At 45.5% G+C, this 24,441-nt stretch overlaps 1 protein-coding gene across 1 annotated transcript in view; it reads right to left on the bottom strand.

Annotated features, from left to right (window-relative positions):
- IGHMBP2 (immunoglobulin mu DNA binding protein 2) overlaps window positions 1-24,407 on the bottom strand; it is a 42,366-nt gene extending 17,959 nt beyond the window's left edge. Inside the window, exons 1-8 of the mRNA XM_082760542.1 lie at window positions 24,315-24,407; window positions 22,721-22,890; window positions 20,690-20,882; window positions 19,889-19,986; window positions 12,000-12,163; window positions 11,370-11,570; window positions 7,349-7,496; window positions 4,830-5,004 (exon numbers count right to left, since the gene is read on the bottom strand). Of these exons, the coding sequence (XP_082616668.1) occupies window positions 4,830-5,004; window positions 7,349-7,496; window positions 11,370-11,570; window positions 12,000-12,163; window positions 19,889-19,986; window positions 20,690-20,882; window positions 22,721-22,890; window positions 24,315-24,403 (1,238 nt within the window). The 5' untranslated portion in view covers window positions 24,404-24,407. The remainder of the gene's footprint in view (window positions 1-4,829; window positions 5,005-7,348; window positions 7,497-11,369; window positions 11,571-11,999; window positions 12,164-19,888; window positions 19,987-20,689; window positions 20,883-22,720; window positions 22,891-24,314) is intronic.
- Between the last annotated feature and the right edge of the window lie 34 nt (window positions 24,408-24,441).

Here is a 24,441-nt window from a genome sequence, read left to right as displayed (position 1 = left end):
ACATGTGCCATCCCATGTTGTTTTTTGTGTTTTTTTGTCCACAGGACAAATACTCTATACCACGCTATTTAAACCCTCTGCAGATTCAGTCTGTCCAAGAGCCCTCTGTTCTACAGAGACCGCAGAGATGAAGGATGTGATGGTACTCTGGGTAGAAAAGAGGCAAATTTTGCTGTTTCCAAGCAGTGGCAAGGTCTGGAAGGAAGGCTGCAGATCAGTGCCTGCCAGAGGAGCACCCACTCTGATTTCTATATGGAAGCTGATACCTACGAGTGTACCCATCTGCAATTAATGTCTATGGAGTTGCTACCAGGGGCTCCCACTGAGATGAAAGGTAAAGCCATAAATAGCTCAGAAAGCTTTATTTTCCAGTTGAAATTCATTTTCCACTTATTTTTCTGCATTCTCAGTCTTCCCAGTTGATCATCTGATCAACGATCAAAGCTTTAAAACGCCCAATTTAAAATCATTTTATTTAACGAGATGCCAGCTTTTAGCAGTGAGGGGAAGGGCAGGAAAGACACACAGACAAATGCCAGGCTGGGGCTCAAGAGACCTTGCTCAGGTCTTGAAGCCATCACAGATTTCCTGTATCAAGTGGGGAAAATAATTCTTCTTGTCCCTTTAAACTGTTTCTTCACATCATAACACGGGCTGTCTTTCATTATATACCATGCCTGACACAGTGGAATATTAGCTGGAGTCCTTCAATACTTAAATTAATGTCCTAAAAAGTAATTAATACAGGAAGCTGAACAAGCAGCTTAATTCAGAAAGCTGTGTTTCCTCTGGCTCACTCCTGTACAGTTTCTCTTGTGGCCAACTACTCTGGTTGAGTTCATATGATGGCTTTCCTCAGAGTGCAGGCATAAACCCAGGTTTCAGCTTTGCTACCTACTTGTACAGAGCTGAAGATCTCCAGGACTTCCACGCCTTGATGGATTTCCTTCACATTAGCTAAAGCATTTCAGGAGTTATTTGGAAAACTGAGAGAAGACTGGCTTGCACTGCCAGCAGCGCTGCAGCAGCTTTGCCTTTTAACCTAAGCACAGAGAGGCTTGCCTGGAGCGTGGCAGCATTTACAAGCCCAGCCTGTATTTCTTCTGTGTAAGCTGAAGTCAGCTTGGCTTTTTGCACTTTATCTTCCAAAATACAACTGTCTACAAGGCTGAGCTGGGGACTGGTGTCGTGTCTGAGCAGCACTTGGGTCATGGACGTGCCGATGCCCTGCGCAATAATGTTTTCTGCATAGCAAGTTTTTCAGATCATAATTCATTGGTAAGTCAGGCTGAAATACAGAACTGCTAACGCTGTTGACTCAGACCCACGGTCTCTCTGTCCTATTTTATTTTAAATCTATTTAACTTAGGTAGGGCACAGAGCGACAGTGTCTAAACATCGCTGAAGTCCAAAAGGGATTACTCCACGAGATGGGAGCTGACCTAACAACCGGCTTCCCTGCACAGTTGTTAACCTTGACAAGGTTGAAAAGCCAGAAGATCTGACTTCTGCCAGCACCCTCTCTTAATTTTACAAATACCAGTTCTTTGTGCAGCTGGGGTTTAAAAATACAGAAGGAAAGCAAAACCTTTAAGCTCTTCTTAAAGAACAAGAACGGGAACAGCAAGGTTAAACAGCATGGTCTAAGTCGTAACCGTAGGATCGAAGGGGCAAAACAGTTTCTGATGGAGAAAAGAGGACGTTAAGCTCACTTGTGAATGCAGGAGAGATGCAAACTAGTGGCAGCTTTCCACTGCACAGTCAAATGAACTCAAAATTGAGTTAAAGAAAAGTGCAGCAGATCTGCAGCAGATGGGTCCTACCAAACACAAGAGCTCCCTGCTGTCAGTTCCATGAAGCAGCACCAGCAAAGGCTCCTGACATCAGCCATTGTGAGTGAGAGGCCAGAAGAAAGCAGCTGGGCAGGTGGTATAATGTTTTCTGAGCTTTTCTGAAAAAAATCTGCTTCGTTTCAAAGAGCAGGCAAAACTGTCATCAGTCAAGTGCTAGAGACACTCAGCCGCAGCAGCAGGATTGGTATTTCTACTACATTTTGCCTCACTCTTGGGGAAGAAAGTCTCTAGGCTCTGTTCCTGGGGCTGGGCAGCCCTGTCTGCTTCACTAGCACATGGCAATTCCAATAGCTGTTGCTTTGGGACCACAGTGAGTGTTTGGTAATTGTTTTCATCCAATTCAAACTTCTGATTTAATAAATAAGCATTACTGTGGCAGGAGCACTGGGCCCAGAACAAGTGAACACAGCACTTAAAAACAACAATCAAAAAAACCAACATCCACCCCTCTAAGAAAAACAACAAAAAGCCAACAACAAAAAAAACCACTGAAATTGGAAGGACCAAACTGTAAATTTCTTCTTCTTAGTAAATAGAAACTTCCTCCAAGCAGTACCTTGTACATTATACAGGGAGCTCTTCTCTGCTGGGCATGGTTTTGTTATCTGATTCCAAAGAAACCAAATCCCTCCTCCAGCAAGCAAGCAAGGATCTACCAGGAGCTAAGCTTGCTCTAGCCTTCATCTAGTCCCTGACTATTAACCTCTTTTCAAGATGAGGTTAAGAACAACTCAGTTCACTCAGCACAGACTGCAGCCTTCCTGCAGCTCCCTGGCCTTGGCCAGCCATTTGGCTGCTGCTTGTTCCCAGCTTACAGATGGGGAAAACCTGGGCTCGGAGAGACAGCCTGCAAAGCCACAGCAAATAAACACCAAACCAAGAAGGTTAGGGGGTACCAGACGGGCATTTTTGTGCAGATCACCAACCTAGATAACTCTGCTAGACTGTGTAGGAGTGTGCTTATCACTTGCAAAGATTTAAAAACATTGAGCATTTGTGCATCAGGTAAAAACCAGGCCTTTGTCTCCAGATTGATACAGCTCCTTATCATTATTTGCACTGTCTCTCAGGCACCTGCTGAGCTGTTGCCTCCTGCGGATGTTTCATTTCTCTTGTTCAAAATTCAAGTGAGGTTATAGATACGTATCTGGCTAATTATTTTTTGGAAGCAGGAGAAAGTTTATGAAGTCAGAACTATTTCTCTGCTTGTGCACAAAGCCAGTTCAGTAATTCCAGATCTAGAGCAAGATAAACATGCCTGCATTTATATTTTAAACTACCAGAAAGCTCCCAAGTACTGCTCAGAGTATCCCCCTCAAAGCACAGGCAATTTACAGTAGCCACAGATCTTTTCCACAAACTACTTGTTCTTAATGTGTGTGTTATACATATTGCAGTTTTATAATCAGTGTGGTGCGTGTGATAATGTGGTGCAGCATCTCAGTGGGCCAAGTCCCACATTAATATGTTAAATGAATAAATGCAGAACCATAGAGGCAGAATTTAATAAAGGAAAGAGAAGACTTGGATTAATCTGAGCAGGAGCCTAAATTCACTCTACAGAGCCTGTAGTCAGCAAAGAGAAGGTAAACTAGGCTACCCTTCTTGCCAGGTGGAAGAAAACCTCACACAGAAAAACAGATTATTTTTCTTAAAAACAATCATTTGAAAATCTACAAATTTTTGGCTTTTATTCACCTTCTGTTTGCTGACCATTTTACTAACTTCAGTGGCTGACATGCAGTATTTTAAACTCTTTTTTAAACAACTTTTCCAGCCAGTCTGAAAATTTCAGTGCAAAACAGAGAAAACCAAGAATTCAAACACAGTGCTCATAAACAAGCAGAATCAAAAAAAAAAAACTCAACTAATGACACATCTCTCAGGAAAAACATCTATTAATGTATACACAATTTTGAGTAATCCTGTATTAGCACAGTACTCCTTCTCACTAAAGGCAAAAACTAAATCAAATAATGCAAGCTCAACACCTTTAATTCTTCAGAGCTGGGGGACGTTTCAGCTGGCTGATGGAAGGATGCAGATAAGCATGCTTGAAGGCACCATCAGTTCCCTAGCAGTACCAGTCAGGACAGTATCCTCTCATCTCATGCTCTTTATCTCACAAGGACCTGCCCCTTGTACAAATGCCCTTATTGCATTCATCCTCCCTGTCTGCCTTGCTTTTTGCATGGAGGATCCTCTCTTGTGGATACACAAGCTTTAATTGCATGCAGAACATGGACAAACAGCAATCTCAGAGAAGGCAGGCAATCTAGCAGCCAGATCATGCCCCTGCAGCTTAGAAGCCCTATGCAGAATGGGCACGGCAGTATTTCAAAAGCTCACATGTCCCTGTCACTCTGTGACAACTACATTCCCACTACAAACAGCTGGATCTGGCACAGAATTGCCTTCAGTTTCTGAGGTTTCCTTTAGTGCCTCTACCAGGGCAACCCTCCTATGCTCAAGCCTAAAAACTTGATCTGGTATGCAGGCTCCTGTAAGCCACATCTCAGCTCCTGCACATCTGAAAGCCTCGTGGGCAAGGTGCTCACGCCTTGGAGAACTCACAAAAGCTCCTGAGCGGGGCCAAAGGCTGCCTGTCAAATCGCTCTCCCTGTCTGCAATCTCAAAACCCTTACAAGCCCTTGAGCAGTTGCCCAGCATGCAATTATCAGCACAAAAGGAGGCTCTCCAGCGCCATGCTGACTACCAATGCTGTGCTATTATGTGAGTCAGCAGCAGGTAACACAACTGTCACGTCCTTGTGCTGTAAGAAAGCCTGCTCAGATGGAGGTGCATTAAACTTTAAGCAGTGGCTCTGGGTAGAACAGGTCTGATGTAATTCTGGCTGTGTGACCAAGCCCAGCCAATGGAGGACACTGCTAAATAATTGCATTAATGAAATGTGTTGAAACTTGAGGTGTCCAGAAGCACAAACAACAGAACCTGTGGCCACAAACTGCTCCTTACTTGTGAGAGATGATGGTGGGGGGAAGCTGCTTGTGATCCCCAGCCAGGATGCACTTGGGAGCTTTCAGCAGAGGTATCCAGCAGCTGGCTTCCACGGCCTGTGCACACTCGTCTATCACCACAAGATCAAAGTGATCTTCAGGAAGCAGCTTCAGTGGACCATCCGAGGAAGCACCTAGTGAAAGGACAAGGTGCACAGCTTAGCAGGGAAAAACAGAAGGGCAAACAACATGTTTTTAAAGCAAAGCCTACATGCTTTAATTGTGATTGAGGGAGGTAGAATGATGTTTCTCTGCAGAGATTTAGAGATTCAGCTCTGCAGTCGATGACAAATAAATATACATTTACATGTATGTGTCAGAGTTGTTTTTGCCAATTTCTGTTTGTCCTTTTTTGCCCTGGCATCTGGGGCCAAAAGCTTCCAAAGCATCTTTGAAAACAGCAGTGAAACACAGCTGATAAACAGAACAATATGCTCGAATACTTCACCAGAGCAAAAGTAGAGCAAAAGCAGTAATGAACACCCACTTTCCTTCTGCCCTCAAATGCAAACAAAAGTTCTCACCAACCAGAACTGGAAGGATGACAGATTTGAGATTGCTTAGTATACTGAGGGATACCCCAAAGGGGAAAGATCAGTTGAGACCCAGACTCCTCAACCCTGCTGACCCTGGCTATGCTCCCCTGTCTTTCCTCATGAGAGGAGGAGAAGGAAAACACAAGAGACTGTAGTCAGCCAGGGCATGAGCTGTTTTTTAGGTCAGACATTCATTTTGTATTGTCAACCACATAACCCTCACCCGGGTCCTGCTATAATCCAGACATGAAACGATATTGATCCATGCATCAATCAGAACAGTGAGTTTCCCAGGCATCAAAATACCACTGCAATTCAAAAGAAAAAGAAGATGCAAAAGGAGCAAAGAATGATGAAGAAGCCAGGGTACTAGACAAGGAGATTTTAGTCACAGCGTTTACAGAAATGTTTTTCAAAAGCTCCTGTGCTATTGCAATGTAGCACTAAAAGCAACTGATTAGGAATGATTTTGCTTTGACACTGCAAACCCTGCTGCCTCTACGGCTCTGCATCACATCTGATGTTACAGTTTGTCAACTGAGATGCTGTGTTTTCCTTAAAAAAATAAAATAAAATCCAGCCTATGTCAGTCCATGCTGATAACAAGGGGCATACAGTTGGAACTTGACTTTTGCAGTTTTACCACGCTGCAGGTGGAAGGAAAAGAAAAATAACCAGAAAGGTTCTGTCTAAAACTGTCCCTATGTGGCGTGCAGCTGTGCAGATGGTTTCCTTCCCCTCCAGTGTTGCAGCTCAACTTATTGAACTCCCATTAACTAAAGGTCACTGCTGTCCCTCTGTGTTGCCATGATTAAATTCCCCGTCCGCTGAACCTAGCAACAGAGCAGTTTGGCTTGCATAAATAATTCCCATCAAACTAGATGGTATGAAACAAATACCAAGATTACTTAACCGAGGAAAAGAAAGTTCAAACCCTTTGTTTTTCCATTGCCTTTCACTGAAACAGAATTGCATAGACCTCCAAACAGGCTAGCAAGCCCCAGGAGATAATCAAATCTGATCATCGCAATGCCTAGTACAAAATAACAGTTTTATTGAAAAAAAGAAAGCTTCCCCCATTTTTTTTTACACAAAGCTACAAGAAGTGAAAGCTCAATTCCCAGCAAATAATTACTGGAAAGAATTTTCTTCCATTTTACCTTCATGTTAGTAACTTGTGAATACCCCATGAGGTTCTTTTTTATAACCTAAAATTACTGATATTTTCCTTCAGCAAGTAATCTCTGAGCAACCAAATTTGAAGATTGTAAGTGGGCTCTGGAGCATTACACATCTGATCTAGAAAAGCACTTGTTAAAAGTATGTTTTAAAGTATGTGTTAAATTTAAACACTGTGTTTCCCTTTGATTTCAAGGGATTTTGTAGATGTGCCTACATGTGCTGCCTGACCAACACCTGGAACAGTTCCCTAAATCACATGTGGTTTATTCCACTTGGGTGATTTACAAAACTAACCAAACACACAGACTGAGACCAGGCTACAGAAACACGTGTTGTATTTCATCAGCCATGGAAATTATCCAAGTAGGAAAGCAAATCCATGTGATTTATGAAATCAATTAGCAGACTGCACACTTCCAATAGCCCTTGTTTACTCGCTAGAAGCTGTGCTCCTACTCAGAACTGACAGAGATGGGCCACACTAGCTCCCACCAAAGGCTCTTCTAAGTTCCATACTCTAGATCCACGAGGTGGTCTACACCTTCTCTTCATTGTAGAGTGGAACAACATGCCAGGGTGTAAGCAGTGGGGATCCCACTGGGGAGGGGTTTGACAGCATGCAGCAAACTTGACTGAACTCCCAGGAGCAGGAAATCTAAGCCTCCCTCCTATCCTGGCAAGATACAGCATTGCATGGCACATGGTTTATGTCAGTCTTGCCAAGTGAGGCACAATATTGAAAACAAAGAGGATCTTGCACCTGTATTTGTAGCAAGGACAACACTGGCGCGAGTAAGGGCTGCAGTCATGGCAGTTTCTTCTCGTTGCTTCAGCTCCTTTTTCAGTGCCTTAATCTCACTGAGAAAATGGCTCCGTTCGCCTTTGTCTTGGGCCTTTTTGGTTTTTGCCTGTAAAATAAAAAACCCAGATAGACCAAACAGGGTTATATTCAGCTTCTCAGATGACCAAAGCAGTCAAATTCAACACGGCTCCTCTATGTACACTACGGTCCACTGGCTTATCAGAATCAGCTCCATAAACTTTGGTTTCTCTTCCCTCTCCCTGCCAGCAAGCCCCTTCTGCAATCAGCACTGCCTGAAACATAACAAGGATGTCTGTCTGTGCAAAAGATGAACTGGATCAATACAACCCCAGGCTCGGTGCGTGGAGCAGCAAAATGAGAACATCACTCACCGCCTATCCGACCGTCTGGGAGCATCAGCACTAGCACTATCACTCATGCTCTAGACAGCGATTTCCCAAACTTAGCTGGTCCATACTTAAAAACCCTCTTAAAAACGTCCTTAATTACGAGCATAAAGGATTGTTAAAGAGTAACTCCCTGACCTTAGATCCTCTGTTCAGCCCTCCTGCTCTGCCCTGTACTTTCCCTGTGCCCCGAAGATCAGCAGAAGGTCAGATGCTTGAGTCCAGCCAACAGCCAACTCTGTGCATAAGCAGAAGCACCTTAGCACATGGAGGGGTGTAATATGTAGTGGTGTTTAGGCTTGCTGGGAAGAGTTCTGTGCCTTTACTGGGTGAGGAACATCACAAATGCTCTCCCAGTCTCAGCCTGCTCCCTTGCTCAGGGGAAGCAGGGACCCTTGGGCTCCAAGCGCCCTGGAAGCAGGAGGGCTCCCTGCACCATGGCCAGCCACAGCAGCAGCTCTGCATTTTTAAAGAGGCGTCTCTGAGTTGTTGTAAATGATTCACAGCAATATCTAGACAGGCTCGTGGCTTTTTTTAGCAACGCCTATTAAATATATCTAAAACATCAACTCATCACCACTGGTTGCTGGCGCTTCCCCGGCTGCAGGCCGGCAGCTACGAGACAACGGGCAAGCTGTCGCTCACTGCAGGTCACCTTGAGAAAGCTGCCCGGGCTCTCAAGCTGAAATTTGGGCTGTTTCCTTGGAGGGAAGGCTAATGACACGAGAAACCTGAAAAGGCTACAAACATGGGCTTTCAAAAGCAGCCAAGCCAATAAGAGTTGATGATTCCTATAGGCATCTTCTGCATGGATGGGTTGTCTGGTGTGTAAGGCCATACCACAGCTCATACCACAGCATTTCCGCCAGGAACATTTCCCCTTGTGTCTCTCTCATCTCCCCAGCCACCTGTTTTTGTTAAGCTTCTAGGTATTTAATATCTGTGAGGCCTCTATATGTCTGTCAAACATAGTCAAATAGGTGGATGGGTTTGGAAGTTACAGGGGAGGGATCACATAGGAGGGATCATCTTTTCCTGAGCTAAAAGGACAGAAGATCTTTTCCTTGGCCTAAAGGGAGAGAGTGAGTGCTGTTACTGGTACTCATTTAGTTGAAGGAACAAAACAGACTGGTGTCAACTTCCCCTCCGCCTGAAACATGGGAAAATTAGAGAGCAAAATTGCTGGTGCCAGTACTACAAGTTTCATGTCTGTTTTGCAAAAAAAGATCTAGTTACTGAATTAACAACAGCAACTGGCTGATGACATTAAGACCCAAACATCTGGCTGAATGTCAAATCTGAAAGCAGCTGAGGGAGCAGGGAGCCCAGCCCAGCCCTAACAGCACAGTCAGCCCCAAGGATATTGATTGGCACAGAGCCCACTCCTCGTTAGGGCTTCACGGATGCCAGCAGGCTCTAGTTACCCTAATCTGCCTTGTTTGGGTCCCCACCCATGTGCCCTTCACCCCTGGCTCTGGGAAATGCATTTAAGGCCAGACCTTGCTCCCTTACCCTTTTATGAACCCTGGGGGGGGGGGAGGGGGGCTTGCACCAAACTCAGTTGGGTTCTGCTTTTTTCTTGGGCTGTCTGCAGCCTTGTTTCATTGCTTGTTTGGTGATGTGGATGCATAGCTGACCTTTTTTTGATGTTCCTGGACCTATCTGCCTTTCTTGCTTGGGTGCTATGGAATTGCACTTTTGTTGGTGCAAACAAGATCCAGAAGATGATGTCCTGGAAAGCTCCCAGCCTAAAAAGGTGTGTGTGTGTTTGGGGGGGGGGGGAATTGGGTAGAAAAATGTGTGCAAAGAACATGGATTTTCATTTACTAGTCCTTCTATGACTGAAGGTAGTGGTAAAGGGGAGAGTGAAGAGTCAAAATAGAAGTGAATGAAGGAAGAAATAATTAAAAGGGCAATTAGGGGACAGTGAGAGGGAGGCCAGGACCTCAGAGGTGAGCTCTCTGCAGCCCAGAGAGAGAAAGGGAGGTAATAGGAGTTGTACTCAACGATCCTTATGGGTCCCTTCCAACTCAGGATATTCTATGATAAGAAGTCAGGTGCATCTTTTGTGAAAGAGCTAGTCATAGGCATCTCAAAGCACTGCCATGCGAGCTGAATTGCAGCAGTATGTTAGATAGTGTTTTTTCTCTGGTGTTATGAAGTGGAACAAGCTCTGGTGGCTAGTCCGTATCTCCCATCCCCTTGTACCCTTTTCTCTAGGGAAGAAGCAGATGGAGATCTTAGTACTGAAGACTGCTTTCTTCCATTTTCTCCCACTTTTCCCAGGTGAAATCTCTTCCCACCTTTCAAAGTGCTTCCCAAGAAGAGGGCAGGGCAAAAAATGAGCCATTAGTGAGGAAGATGCAAAATATATTCAGTAAAAAAGACTTGGTATCTAGCTGTGATTATAACTGGGTCCTGCTTCTGGGGGAAAAAATGAAGCTGCTGCCACAGCAGTAGTTGCAGACTGATGTTCATGGTGCTGAACTCCACATTCAGCCTGCATCATTCAAAAAAGTAAATGTGGTGCCCTACCAAAGGGCATGGCAGTGTACTTGGGCAAGTATGATGCAATGTGCAGGGGTATGAAGATGCTTTCCTGTGTCTTCTACTGAGACACAGCAAATCTTGTCTACGTTGGACACATCTGCAGAATGGCTTTTGGACAATGCAGTTACCAGAAGGGGGAGGAAAAAGTTCTAATTATCATCAAAATCTATTATCTCAAGTAGAAGAGCTACTCAGTAAATTAAGTTTAAAAAATTAAGTTGTGAAAAGAAATTAAGGATGCATTTTTATGGCGTACTCTGCTTTCTACTTGAGGTGGCTGAGAGTGGGAGGGAGTGTTAGGACAGCCAGATATCTCATTAGGAAGTGAATTAATGATGTGAATGTTTGCCTTCCCCTCTGGTGAAGAGGACTGCATGAACAATGCCAGACAGAAAATCTGGAGAGCAGGGCACTGCAGCATCTCCCCCCTGCACAGCAGTAATGACTATGATTTTTCTCTCTTCAGAGAGGAATTTGTCTAGGAGGGGTTTTGCCCTCAGCTGCCTCTACAGCAGATGAAGATGAGTAGTGCTGGCAAATGTATTTGGCTCAGGCATACCCTGGTAGAGAGGCTGTCTCTCTGTAAGATGCTGCTTCAGGCTGGAAGCTTCCCCCATTTTTGATGACCAGGCTTGCACCCCAATTCCTCTCCTCCAAGTTAAATGATCTCCAGGCAGAGGGATGAATGCAGGCTATGTACACCTCCAGCTGTCACTGTGAGACTTTTCAGCTATGCTTTTTTTTAACCTTTCCCCTCTCCTAAAGTGACCTTCTGCTGATTCCCTCCACATGAAGAGGCCAGTGGTTCAGAGCTAGTCACTGGGACTTGCTTCCAGCCACTCTTCATAGGGCAACCCACAGCACCTGCCTGAAGTCATTGCTTTCCTTGGATACCCCTAAATATCCAAGAAGTGGTGGAATTACTCCTCACTTACAGAGTAACTTGGCTAACAGATTGGGTGCTGCTAACAGAGAGCTGGCGTTCAGGCTACCCACGTGGGGCCTGTTGCAGGGACACGTACGAAGGCCTGGTCGATGTCCTTCCTGATATCTGCCATGATCTGAGCGCTGTCGCTGCGGGCCAGGACCGCGTCCAAGGAATGCCGCTGGATGGGCTCCAGCAGGCGAGCAGGGTGCCCCAGCCGTAGGATGTGGGCTTTGTAGCCAGCCAGCCTCTCCACCAGGTTATCCACTGCGATGTTGGAAGGGGCACAGCACAGGACCTGTGAGGGGAGAAAGCAAGTGCTTGTCATTGCTGATTGTGAGACTGCCAAGGCCAGCAAAGCACTGGAGCAATGGGGTCTGAGCAACAGGAGGGCACTCAGCAGAGCAGAGAGGAGGATATCAGCTGTTAGGAATAAACCACTGACACCTCCATAGCCTCCAGACACCAAAGACAACTCTCAAATTCTCTTCCTGCTTTCAAGCACCAGGGCAGGATCTTCTATAGTTAGCAAATCTGAGCTTTGAAGCTCATATTTGCACCTCATTTCAGCTGGTAGGGGAAACTGCCCAGCCTGTGCAAGTCAAGCCAGGCTCTACTGTGTAACACAGCTGCTGCTGGATCTGCTCCAGCTGCCATGAACCCCAGTGACTTTGCAAAACAAATCAGCATGCTTGCTGCCACTACAGTCCTGTCACTGATTACTCACTTTCAGGCCTTGCTGTACAGCTTGCAGGATGATCTCTACTATCGTCGTGGTCTTCCCTGTGCCAGGTGGTCCATGGACAATAGCAAGCTCCCTCTGTGCCAGTGAGAAGGAGACGGCCTCCCTCTGTGATGTGTCCAGCGAGTCATTGTAAAACTTTAAAGGCTCTGGGGAGACAGCAAGAGATTTCTCAGCCCTAACTTGGGTTCGTGCTGAGAAACAAATCCATGAATATAAACCAGATGCTCCCAGTGGCTGGGCCATGTCTATTAGATAATGAGAGTAACTTGACTGGGGAGTGAGGCATGCTGTTTCCCACCTAGGTGGCTGAGAGACCATAAACTGGTAAAAGTAAGGATTTTTGTACTTCTAGAATGAACAGGCTACCTGTGCTGCATCAGTCTCTCCCCCCCACCTGGTGATATTTCCAAAGAAGCAAGCATTCAGGTGTGAATACAGCTAGTCTATATATGGACACTTTACAGTGTTTGAAGAGGCATCTGCTTGCCATAATAAAAAACATTTAGGACAGGGATGATGCTTTGGGGATATTTTGGAGGTGAGCCAGCATATTTAGTAAGCATTCAGTGAAAAGAGGGAAGAAAATCATAGAACGGCTTGGGTTGGAAGGGACCTTAAAGATCATCCAGTTCTAATCCCCCTGCCAGGGGCAGGGATGCCACCCACCAGATCAGGTTGTCCAGGGCCTCATCCAGCCTGGTTCTGAACATCTCCAGGGATGGGACATCCACAGCTTCCCTGAGCAGCCTGTGCCAGTGCCTTGCTGCCCTCTTAGTGAAGAATTTTCCTCCTAACCTTTGAAATCTCCGTTCTTCTAGTTTAAAACCTTTCCCCCTTGTCCTGTCATTATCTGTATGAGCAAAATGTTGCTCTCCATTTTTATTTTTTTTTTATAAGCCACCTTTAAGTATAGAAAAGCTGCAATGAGTTCTCCCTGGGGCCTTCTCCAGGCTGAAGATCCCCAGCTTTCTCAGCCTTTCTCCATAGGAGAGGTGCTCCAGCCCTCTGAGCATCTCTGTGGCCAGAGCAGAGTGAGACAATCCCCTCCCTGCCCTGCTGCCACCCCTCTGGTGATGCAGCCCAGGAAAAAGATAAAAGCAGCCCATATAAATGATGAGAACTGTTAGTTTGGATTTTAATCATCAGAAAGGAGAGAAGAGTGTTTAAATTGTGTTATAAGAGGATTGGTTTCACTGCAGAAGATAGAATTCTCACAAGCCACTCTTTACCTCCCAGATTTATCTAATTTAAACCCATTATTTATTCTCATCCCACTTAATCCTGCTGCTAATCTCCTTGTTCATTATGGAAGTTAATTACAGCAGAGATGATGACTCATCTGAGGTTTACCGAAAATAATGTTCCCACGAAAGCTTATATAAGACAAATCTCTGGGCATCATTCCCTGCAGGGCATCATCAGTTTTATCTCTACCTTTGCATTAAGGTAGGGATGCATCAAAGGCATAAAAGTTTTCTCTGGCCTCATAGAAGTGAACTTCTGTGCAACTCCCAGGCAACCTGTGGCACTGACTTTTGAAGCAGCACAAGCAAGTGAGGCACCCAGGTTAAACAAAGAGCATAGTGAGGTTAAAAAGGCTTGGTGGGGAAGTAGTGGTGATTTTTCCTACTAGCCTGCCTCTTGCTTTGTTTATTTTTGAGTTAGTATGGCAGTGACTAAGAACAGCAAGCTTCCATGGGCCAGGGAAAAATAAAGAATAGCTTAAAAACTGAAAGCGACTTCCCACAACGAGGAACAAGTCAGGGTGGAGGAGTCATTGATATTTCCTTGCTCAAAGAATGAGATCAGAAACAGTCTTCTCCACAAACACGTACACCCTCTTCCCTTTTAATCACATGCTGCCAAGAGTTGCTGTGGGGGCAGGCTGGGAAATGTGCCTCTCTTCTGGGCTGGGCTCATCAGCAAAGTTTGAGGAGCAGGACAGAGCCTCTTAAGAGGCTCCTCTGATTTTCCATTTATCAGCTGGGCTCTGAGCAGGCTCACCTGAAGAAATGCTGCTTATCTACTCCAGCAGGATTGGCCCGAGTCCTCTCTAAAAGCAATCAGTTTAGGATTTGCACAGATAGTCCCAAAAGAGGGCCATTAACTCCAAAAACTTTTGCAGGAACCAAGGCCCTTTTCTGCACAGTATCAGCAGTTCAGGGAGCAGGAGTGGGCTGGAAGGTGATGTTCAAGTCCAGGACAGGGATCTTTGTTCCCATCTCTGTTGGGTGCATACCTATGAAGGAACAGTCTCTTCAGAGAGGAAGAAATCCAGTTTTCTAGAGCTGGAGGGTTCTTGCACTTCAATGTACCTTCCAAGGTATGCTCCTCGCCTCCTGTGTGTATGGGTACCAAGAACAAGCCAGATCCCACAATCAGCACCTCTGCAGCCAAACAGTGCTAGACAAAACCCAGGTGGGTAATTCAGCCTGAAACAGGGAACTTCCCCTGCCCTCTTCCTTAGGTATTTGGCAGCTGAGTTGTCCACACTGCTTAGTTTTCCTCATAAATTTCAGGGCCCTCTTCCTGGCCTCTGTGTTGACAGGAGGCTCACAGCAGAGGGACAAGGAGCATTTAAGGTTTTCAAGTGACGCAGCACAAGCCCAATGCACGGGGCAAGGAGCAGAGGAAACTTTGGTATAAATGCCTGGTGTTTCCCCAGTCCTTTGTCTGCTGGGTCAACTTCTTACTGCTTGCACCCCTACCTTTTAAATAGGCTTTTTTCTTCCTTGTTTCTCTTTTCAAGTATCTTTTTAGTGCAATAAGCAGAATTAGATATAAGCAATGCCTTTTGCACTCCACGTGGCCAGGGAAGCCAGCACTGGCTGACTGTATCTAGACCCAGATTAATACCCCCTCACTTTTTCTTGACCTACTCCAGGATTAACAGCTACCAGCTCTCTCCTGTCATGATCTGCACTGGGTTAGGCCTGCAACAGGGAGTTCTCTGTAAGAAAAGAGATGGTGTGCACCCAGCCTGGCTGGCCCTGAGGCGCACAGCAAGCAGAGAAATGCTGGCCTCTGCTGGCTAGCAAAGCCTCTCTGCACATCCACCACAACGTACGGGTACAGGAATCCCTGCATATGTGCTTTGAGACAGCAGCTGTGAGCAGGGAAGGCTTTCTTACAGGAGGCTTCCAGCAGGGAAGCCCTAAATGCTCTGGGCCACAGGCGCAGGTTAAAGTGGAGGAGAGCCAAGCAAAGTATTTCTCATGGATGGGCTTCTGGATTTTGTTTTTCATCAAGTCTGGTGAACAGAAACCCTGTTCTGCTCCAAGTTTGCTTTTTGGAAAGCTTGTTTTTCTGCTTGCTACTTTTCTGGAGGTAACAAGATAAGGGTTGGAAATGTTTTGTTGTGGGGAGCAGTCCCATTCTTAGCTGCAGATCATGTCTACCCATAGGTTTTACTTTCATATGCTCTATGGGTTATTTTTCCTGAAGCCTGTCTAGTGTTTTTGTGTTACTCCAAGATATGCATTCAGAGTTTTTAATGTTTTGCAAGGACTTGGACTTCATTATACAGCTCAAGAGGACAGATAATAGCACAGATTGAGGGCCCACCTTCAGCAAATACAATCCTTCTCATTACACTAGCCATACACTCTCACGTAAGGGGCTTGTGAGTGTGCCCTAGCATTCTGTTATCTCCAAGAGCATTGCAGCTTTGCCCTTCATGCAGAGGAGACAGCTTCCAACATATCCCCACCACTTAGCATCAGACAGGGAGCCACCAGCTTTCTGAATGGAACCTGAAGCCCCTAGCTGTCTCTCACAGTTCAGATCTCCAAACATACTCCTGGCTAGATGCTGAAGGGCAACCCAAGCATCTCACAGTAGCAGTGGTGTGAGAGCTGTGAGACTGTTGCCTGTAAAGATCATGGGGCGAGAAGGCTGGTACAAATTAATTTTAGGCTTCTCAGGGTCAAAAGCCTGGCATCTTTCTCCTGAGTTACTGACAACCATCTTATACAAACCCGATCCCAAAACAAACATGCTCCAGAGCCATTTTCCCAGTGGGAGTCATGCCTACACCCATTACTAGCGGGAAGGACTCATCCCCAGGTAGTGAGCAGGATTTTCCACATATGGTGGGAAATAGCTGCATGCAAATTAGCAACTCTGGGGGTCATCAGCAGTTGGGTAAAAAGGCATTAATTTGTGTTTTGTTTTTTTTTTTGTCATTATTACCCTTCTGTGCATACTGGTGCTTTTTTAGCAGGCATATATCATGCACTGGTCAGATGCCAGCAGCCATTAACTACTTTAAAAACATGTTTCAATTGGCTTTATCTGACTCCTTGTCCATCTAATCAGTCAGTGCCTGGATTTAGATACCCTCCTGGGATGCCACAGGCTTTAATATAGATCCTCCAGGCACAGTGTTTGGCAGCACACTCTGCCATAATAAGGCAGCTGTGATCCATTCATGAGTAAATCACAACACAGGAGAGTAAAACAACAACAACAAACAAGCATCTCGAAATTATTTACCAGATAGGCCATAATATGCCACCAGGCTGGTGCAACTCTATTAGAGTATGCCCTAAAGAAACCCTTTATGACCAACCTTTTTGAAAAAAGGTTGCTTTTCCCTCCAGGCTGAGAGGCTCCATGTCACTAAACACCAGAAAGCACCAACGAAGCACAGGATGGCATTAGTACTCTGCCAAGCTTTGCTGCAGGAATGGAGAACTACAAAGCAGCTGACAAATTTCAAATCAAGCTGGCATGAAGTCCCTATGTGTTTTATGAAAATGGACAGTGGTGTTAGACCTCTTATAACCCAGCTAATAGACCCAAGACTCCTATCCTTGAGAAATTAGTTTTCTAATCTACTCCCCACCATCACGTGCATCTTAAAAAAATTAGAACATTCTTGAATATCTATCTGGGCACGGAGATGGGTGCTTATTCTCCCCAGTGACCCTTCTACTTCTCTATTTCCTTGTAATTTGGTTTATATCTTGTCAGAGAAGACAATGACAAAGGCTGTCCCTCTGGGCACAGGCCTAATCTACTCTTTTCCTAGACTAGTGTCGGTTTTAGTTTTTCCTTGGGATGGGTATTTATATGGTCTTATTCCTACTGCTGGCTTTCTGAGCTTCTGATGGAAGTGGAGTGTAAATTGCATCCCAGAGTGGTGTTAACATAGATCACAGAAGGCTTGGATTGGAAGGGATCTTAAAGATCACCTAATTCCACCCCCCCTGCCAGGGGAACCCACTAGATCAGGTTCCTCAGGGCCCTATCCTACCTGGCCTGTAGAGACGTCCAGTTCTATGAGCTGTACAGAACTTATTAACTCTGGGACTCCTGATGGGTTTGTTTGAAATCAGATAACGGATGGGATGAGACAGATGCAGAGACACATTCCTTTAAGAAACCAGACTAAAAGATGTTTGATCGTGAAAGGAGGTGCTGTGCCATAGAAGAGAAACAGCCTGAAATGCTGGGAGCTTTTTCTATCCTTCCATGTCAGATCACGCACCTGGGTAATACTTCTTGCCTTTGGCAGATAATCCACACATTGCATGTTTCTATGCTATTTGCAGAAACCCATCTATATATGAGCTCTATGGGACACCTGGGGAACTGTGTGTGCCATCTTAGAGGTGTAAGAGAGAGGATTTACCCAGCTAGCTGCTGAGTGCCCTCCCATTGAACTCGTTGGAGGCTGGGAGTTGAAGGCACCTTGCAGGACCTATTTAAACTTAAGAGTTGTTATTATTTAATGCCTGGCTAGTATCACATCTTCCTAGCTGGCATGAAAGGAGCTATACAGTGAAAATGTGAACAGAAGGCCATTCTACCCTGCCACAGTGTTTTGATGTTCTCAGGTGATATGCTGACTTCTTGTATTGCATCTCCTGTCTATTGTGACTGAATGTTTCCATCAATCCATATTCTCAGTGCTGGGGAGATGTAAAATTCATTTCTGTACTTAGTTCACATCTAGTTCACATGTAATAGTTCACATCTGAGCTATTCAGTGAAAAGGAATTTTTTTCTTTATTAGGGAGGCAGTTCTGCCACCATGGGGAAAAGGCACAGTTGAAGCTGCTAAGAAAGTGAGTTCATTAAAATTTAATTTTTATCTAATATTAAAAACCTGAGTACACCAAAGTCCCCGGGTAGCCAAACGGCTAAGAGGTTTAACTCAGGCTAAGCTCAGTGCTCAGAACTACAGAGGTCTGACTCACACTAGCATTAACTCTTCATCTCTGATATATCAGAAACCTAGCCTGAATGTAATAGAAGTGTGCATGTGAAAAAAGGGAACCACTGTGGACAACTAAATGCAGTAATCAAGGTAATAGGAAAAAATGCAACAGCAAGCACTGAGCACAGCCGTGGCCAGCAAGGAGACCAGGGGTGGATGGCATAATGTGTGATATGCTGCTGACAGGTGAGCCTGGGCCTCAAGAGAGAGCTAAGATAGACTGCTTGCCCAATCCTCTTAGGCAACTTAATCTACCTTCTGCCTTTCTTCCCTGACTTTTGCAGCCCAGATGATATTTCCCTTCTGTCAAGGGGTAATACTTATTAACAGATGCCTGGCCCTCATATTCTGCTGATCAGGGGCTTTGGTTTCTTCACAGTTGCTCTTAAAGGTAATTTCATCTTTAGTTTCTCAAAAATTCAAATCAAGAAAGATCAGAGTAAAAGGGGATTCTACTTGCACGTTTTTTTGGACAGCTGTTGGTAAAACCTAGTTGTGATGTTTTAAGTATTTGATGAAAAGCAGTCTGCAGATCTCCAACTTGACTAAACATAATCAGAAGGCTGTAAAAATAAAAATACAAGCCAATAGAACACACCCCATGCTGTTTCAAACTGCAGTAGTTCCACAGTAACTTAACTCCCATGAAGGCTGAGTTACTGGATTTTCAGTACAGAAACAGAGCTGGTAGTTTCTTATCTCTGAAGTTTATGGATGGGTTTGGGGCAGGATGGAAATAAGAAATGCCTCATTGTCTAAACTGAATTTCAGAATCATGAATGTGTGCAAAGAAATTCCCCCATAATGGATCCTGTTTGTTTTATGCCACAATTCAGCTTCCCTTGGTACACCCTGAGGAAAGTGAGCATTAGCTAACTGAACAGTCTGGGTAATTCTGGCTCTTTTTCAGCAATGACAAGGGTTTTTACACCAGGTTAGCATGTCCAGTGACCCATTAACCAGTAAGAAAAGTAGGTGTTTAATGCTGCCAGCTGCAACAGCACCTATTACTGATATTCAGCTGAGATCCTTCCTAGAGCAAAGTGAGCTGCACTTTTGGCATGGCCCAGAACTGCACAAAGATCTGAGTCTGAGTAATTTGTTCCTATCGGCAGTTTCAAAGAACAGGTCATGAACTGACAGACCATAAGCACTCTTCTCAGAGGGTCAGCCCCAGAGATGTATCTTGGTGGACTGGAAGAGGAGTAATAGCAGCATAGTGTGTGGAAAAACCTGTACAACCCTCACTTAGGACTCCAACTCTGTCAGATTTAATGGGGCATCTGAAGATGTGAACATCCTCATAACTGGTGCAGAGCCTGTGGATAGGAAACTTCAGGCTTCACTGACTGCTCTGGAGACTGAAGATTTTACCTCCTTCCCCACAATAACTTACCGTAATCTTTGCTTATAACCTGTGTGAGTAGCAACATCTGCTTTTACTGATACATTCAAAAGAGCTCTCCACCTGCCTAGCTCTCAGCCCTGCATACCAAGGCAGATCAAACACAGCAGCAGTCTCAGTGTACACACTGGGCTGTAAAGTGCTAGGGGCTCTCACCCTGAGGGTCCAGAAAATTCATTTAGAGAGACCAGCCCAGCACTTGCCATCAGGATGATATGAAGTCTTAGAAAGAAAGGTCCTTACTTGTTTCACTGAATGAGGTTGGATCAGACGAAAAGAAGAGGACATCGATCAGACCAGAGGCTGGACCACCACGATATTGCTTTAGTGTGTTTAAAGCTCTGCCAAAGAAGAAAACACGGGTTATATGCACAGCATAAATTCCTCCAGAGATTCCCAGTGCAAATTAGGGACCAGGGCAATGTACCCCAGTGAAAGACGTCTGTGGGCACAACAGACTAATTCTAATTGCTGCATCTCCTACCCCTCATGTACTCATATCCCCTGTACGTTTCTCCTTTCTACTATTGCTTTGGTTTGATGCATTCAGACCCTGTGCTGAGCCTTTTCAGTGCATTAATTCATCAAATTGCTACTCCGTTCTACTGCCTGGATGGAAAAGGTGCTACACAGAATCCAGTGGGCACCAGAGCTGGCACAGTGTGGGACCAAAACAGATAACTGAGTGTGGAATGTGGGGCAGGGGACAAACGAGTAGGACTGCACCAGCCAGCTGGTAAATAAATTTAGGCTGTTGTGATGCTTCAATGTAAGATACCCAGTTGAGTTATCTCATTAAGGAGTACAGGTTCACTCAGTAGTCAACAGAAAGAGAAAGGCACATCCTGAAGGTGGATACCTCTCCTAAGTGCAGCTGCCATAGGAGTAAGAGGAGTAAGATGGGAAGGAAGAGAAGCTGAGACTAGTGAAGCAGACTGAGATCAGTCACAGAAGAGTTCTCCCAAAATAAGCCTGGCAATTTTCAATTGGCCGTTGCACTCCTGAGCAGTGATCCCAGGCGAACTGCACCCTCACAGCCCTTACTTTTTTAGCCTGTTGTAGGTGACATCGTTGGCTAATTTCAGCAGGCGGTAAGAGCTCTCACGGTCCAAGCTCAGCATGCCATCTCGAGATTCCTCAAAGGCAACGGTGATTGCTTTGGAGGTGACACGTGTTACAATGCCGGTGGAGAGTGGATCGCCCTGGCCGACTGAATCATAAAGCCCCAAAATGTCACCTGCAAAGACAAGTTAAAGACAGTAAAGTGGAGTAAATATTTTGAAAAGCAGTTTTTTGGAGGAGACCAGCATGGCCCACTGGACACTGGGCTCACCTACATCAGCCACAGGACTAGTTCCATGTTATCTGCCAAGGTCAGAATTTGTACCAAGCCTAAAAAGGAGGAAAATATCCTTCTCTTTCATAGTAGTGCATGCAGCAAGAGGCAAGGGAAAAAACTATTAGCAGTGAGAAGACACCACGTAACAACTAACCAGCTGCCTTTTGATGTCCATGCACCACATGACTTGGAGAGGACACCAACAGTGCTCCCCAAGATGCTTTCACATGGACCTTGGAAAGACCTAACTTCTCCAAACTTTCAAACTGTTTTAAGTTCATTTTATCATTCAGTAATAGCTAAGGAGGCTGCACAACAATGTGTGCCTCCCAGATGACTGCTCTACACCAGTCAGCAGAACTAAGAAAGATGAGATCCGTAAGGACTCACTGTGGCCTTTCTGTTCTTCACAGTCACATCGAGATGGGACCAGTCAAATTATGCAGTGCAGCGGTCAAATGGAGATTTTAAGCAGGATGTCTGACAAGTGGATACCTTAGCTGAGGCTCACACTCATCAAGGACTAAATGTCAGATTTGCAAATTAAGGGAAGCTTGCCTCAGTAGTCTCCATCAGCTCTTACATTAAAATGTTTGTCTCTGAGAACAATTTAGTGCTACAGTAATGTTATTTCTATTTGAAGAGCCCTGAGAGATGCTGTTTTTTAGACCTCAAGGTTGAGACCCCGACCTGCAATGAGTCATTTTAATTTCACAGGTCAGCAGCTTGGAGGCCTGGCTGGCAAAGAATGCATCAACAAATTGAACTGTGACACTTCGAAACAGTACCACAGATGAGAAACAGTCCAGTTCCAATGCATCTGCTTAGCAAACTAATTGATCGAGCAAACAAAACCAAGTAAAGGACTAAGCTAAACCAGCAAACTATCTGGTGCACCCAGCTTCACTCTTGTAGACCAGTTTTGGAGAGTGCAAGGCAATATCATTATTGCATAAGGAAAAGAGAAAAAAGGTCTCTGCAGGAGAAAAAAAAAAAAAAAAAAAAAGCAGAGGGCTTTCCCTGCGGAGTCACTTGGAACTATTTCAAGGTCAAACTCAACTTTTTTCAAGGGATAAGTCTGTGTAGCTGGCCCCAGCATGGCAGACTGGGTCCTTACTTTCCTCAGATACTGGCAGGAGCTCAGCTCTTTTCAAGGAAATGATGGCAGAAGGTGAGACAAGTCAAAAGGGCACTGGCTGATGTGCTGGTGAGTCAGTATTTCTCTATATTATTTCTCTATATTTTATTCCCAACAGAAATCCAGGCGCATTAACTAATACACGTGGCACACTTCATCTCTTTTTGACCAAAAATAACAGTACAGGGAAGGGAGAAAATATGGCAGCTCAGGAAGGAAAAGGAAAATCCACTTTGCGTTTTGAAATTAAAATGTAAATAACAGAAGCTCCTTACCTACCCCAAGATGTAAGCTCATACAAAGAGTGCCACAACATCTTTAATGACAGGAGACCAGGGCTTTATTTTTAAGGATTCAGAATGAGGAAAGCCAACTCTTTAATCACTGTCACTCTTCCCTGTTGCAACATACATGCTTATAAATAAATGAGGGAGAAAGAGGACATTTTTCTTTAGATTCATCTTCTAGCCATAGCCTTTTTCTCCCTTTTTGCATCAATTGCTCAGTCTTCACAAGTGTCACATTAGAAAGATGTTACGAAGAATACATTGGTCATCTCTCACCTTACCTACTTCCCATGAAGAGGAATAGCACTTACCAGGCCCAAAACTGTTATAGGGCAGCTCAGCATCTGAATCATATTTTCTAGGCTGAAAGGTCACGAGCAGCCGCCCGTAGAGGCCAGTCCTCTGGTTGGTAGCTTGGAGCTTTAGCAAGCAGACACCTCTGCGCTGCAGTTCCTTTAGGGAGACGTTTTCCTGCCAGGCCCTGGAAACCACACACAGGCATGAACACCATTTGCCAGACTGAGGCAAATTCAAGGCTTCAGAAGACAAAACAGAAAAAGACAAAGGGATGGAAAAAGAGGATGACAGCAAAAGATACATTAGCTTCCTGAAGTGTTGGCTTACGTGACCGCTTGGTAGTGATTTAACTGGATTGGCTTCTGCATTATTTTGGGCAATGGGATGATGCTCACTGATCTTGAAGAAGAGGTTTATATGATTTTCCTCTCTCCTGTCTGGGTGTGAAAAGGAAGCTGCTGCCCAGTTAACCCAGTCCTATGAGCCACGAGAGAATAACCCAAGTTTTCTCCTACTACATATAAACTCTAAAATGGAAGATTTGCTCTTTTTCACATGAAGCTCTGCTAATCCCCAACAAATACTTCACATGTGCAGCTGCACAGGGAAAAGGAGTGGATATCTTGTGCTGATGTGCAGGCTACAAGCAACTAAGACACAAAATATGGGCAGCAGCTTTGCAGCCTGCTGTCCTTTGGGCCCAACGCCTGCCACAGCAGCGGGGTTCACCCCGCAGTCTTACTTGGGGGCCTTGGTGGGTTCTTTACTTTTGTATGGATTGACACAAAAAATAAAATCCTGCAAATTTATCCCCTTCAGTATCCCAATTTGTTTCGTTGTGCAGGGAATTTTAAGCATCTGGGCAGGGCAGCGTGGGGGTTATGGGACCACTGGGTCCCAGCGGCTGCTAGGGTCTGGGGAAGAGAAGAGGAGCCCCAAGATGTTGCTGGAGCTAGCTTTGATCCTATAGATGACAGCAAGCCCTAAAGGGTGAGTCTAACAAGGATCTATAGGAGTGAGCTAGTGGTATGGGTGAATCCTATATGTGAGAGCAGCTGCTATAGGGTGATTGTAGCAGGGTTTCCCATTAAGAGGGCTGTACATAGTGAGTACAGCAGCATTTCCTATAAGTGCCTGTAAGACCACTGCCAGCCAGGCTTCCCATAGAAGACAAGAGACCCTATAGGAACCAGCAGGGTTTTCTATATGTGGCAGCAAGTCCTACAGAGGTAAGTCTGGCAGGGATCCCCATGGGTGCCAGCAGACCCTATAGGGGTGACTCCAGCTCATTTTCCTATGGGGTGAGTCTTTCCTAGGGGTGCCAGCAGACCCTATAGGGGCAAGCACAGCAGGGTTTCCTATCGAGACAAGTCTTTCCTAGACGTGCCAGCAGACCTTACAGGGGTGACTCCAGCTCGGTCCCCTATATGGACGGCTCAAGAAGGTTTCGTAGGGATGCCAACAGACCCTATAAGAGCGACCCCAGCTCGGTTTCCTATGGGGTGAGTCTTCCCTAGGGCTGCCAGCAGACCCTATAGGGCCGATCCCAGCAGAGATTCCCCACAAGCGACGGCAGGGCTCGGGGACCAGCGATGGGGCCGGTGCTACCTGCTCTCGGCGAGCTCTGCCTCCCGCTCGTCCCGCAGCAGCTCCAGCTGCCGCTCCGCCGCCGCCTCCACCGCGGCCGCCGCCATCATGGCTCCGCGGCCGCCCCTTCCGCTACCGGGGCAGGAGC

Source organism: Aythya marila (genome assembly GCF_965140915.1).
Source record: "Aythya marila genome assembly, chromosome: 5".
NCBI classification, from domain to species: Eukaryota; Metazoa; Chordata; class Aves; order Anseriformes; family Anatidae; genus Aythya; species Aythya marila.
The sequence above is the reverse complement of the archived record's forward strand: the minus strand, read 5'-3'. Positions and strand labels throughout refer to the sequence as shown.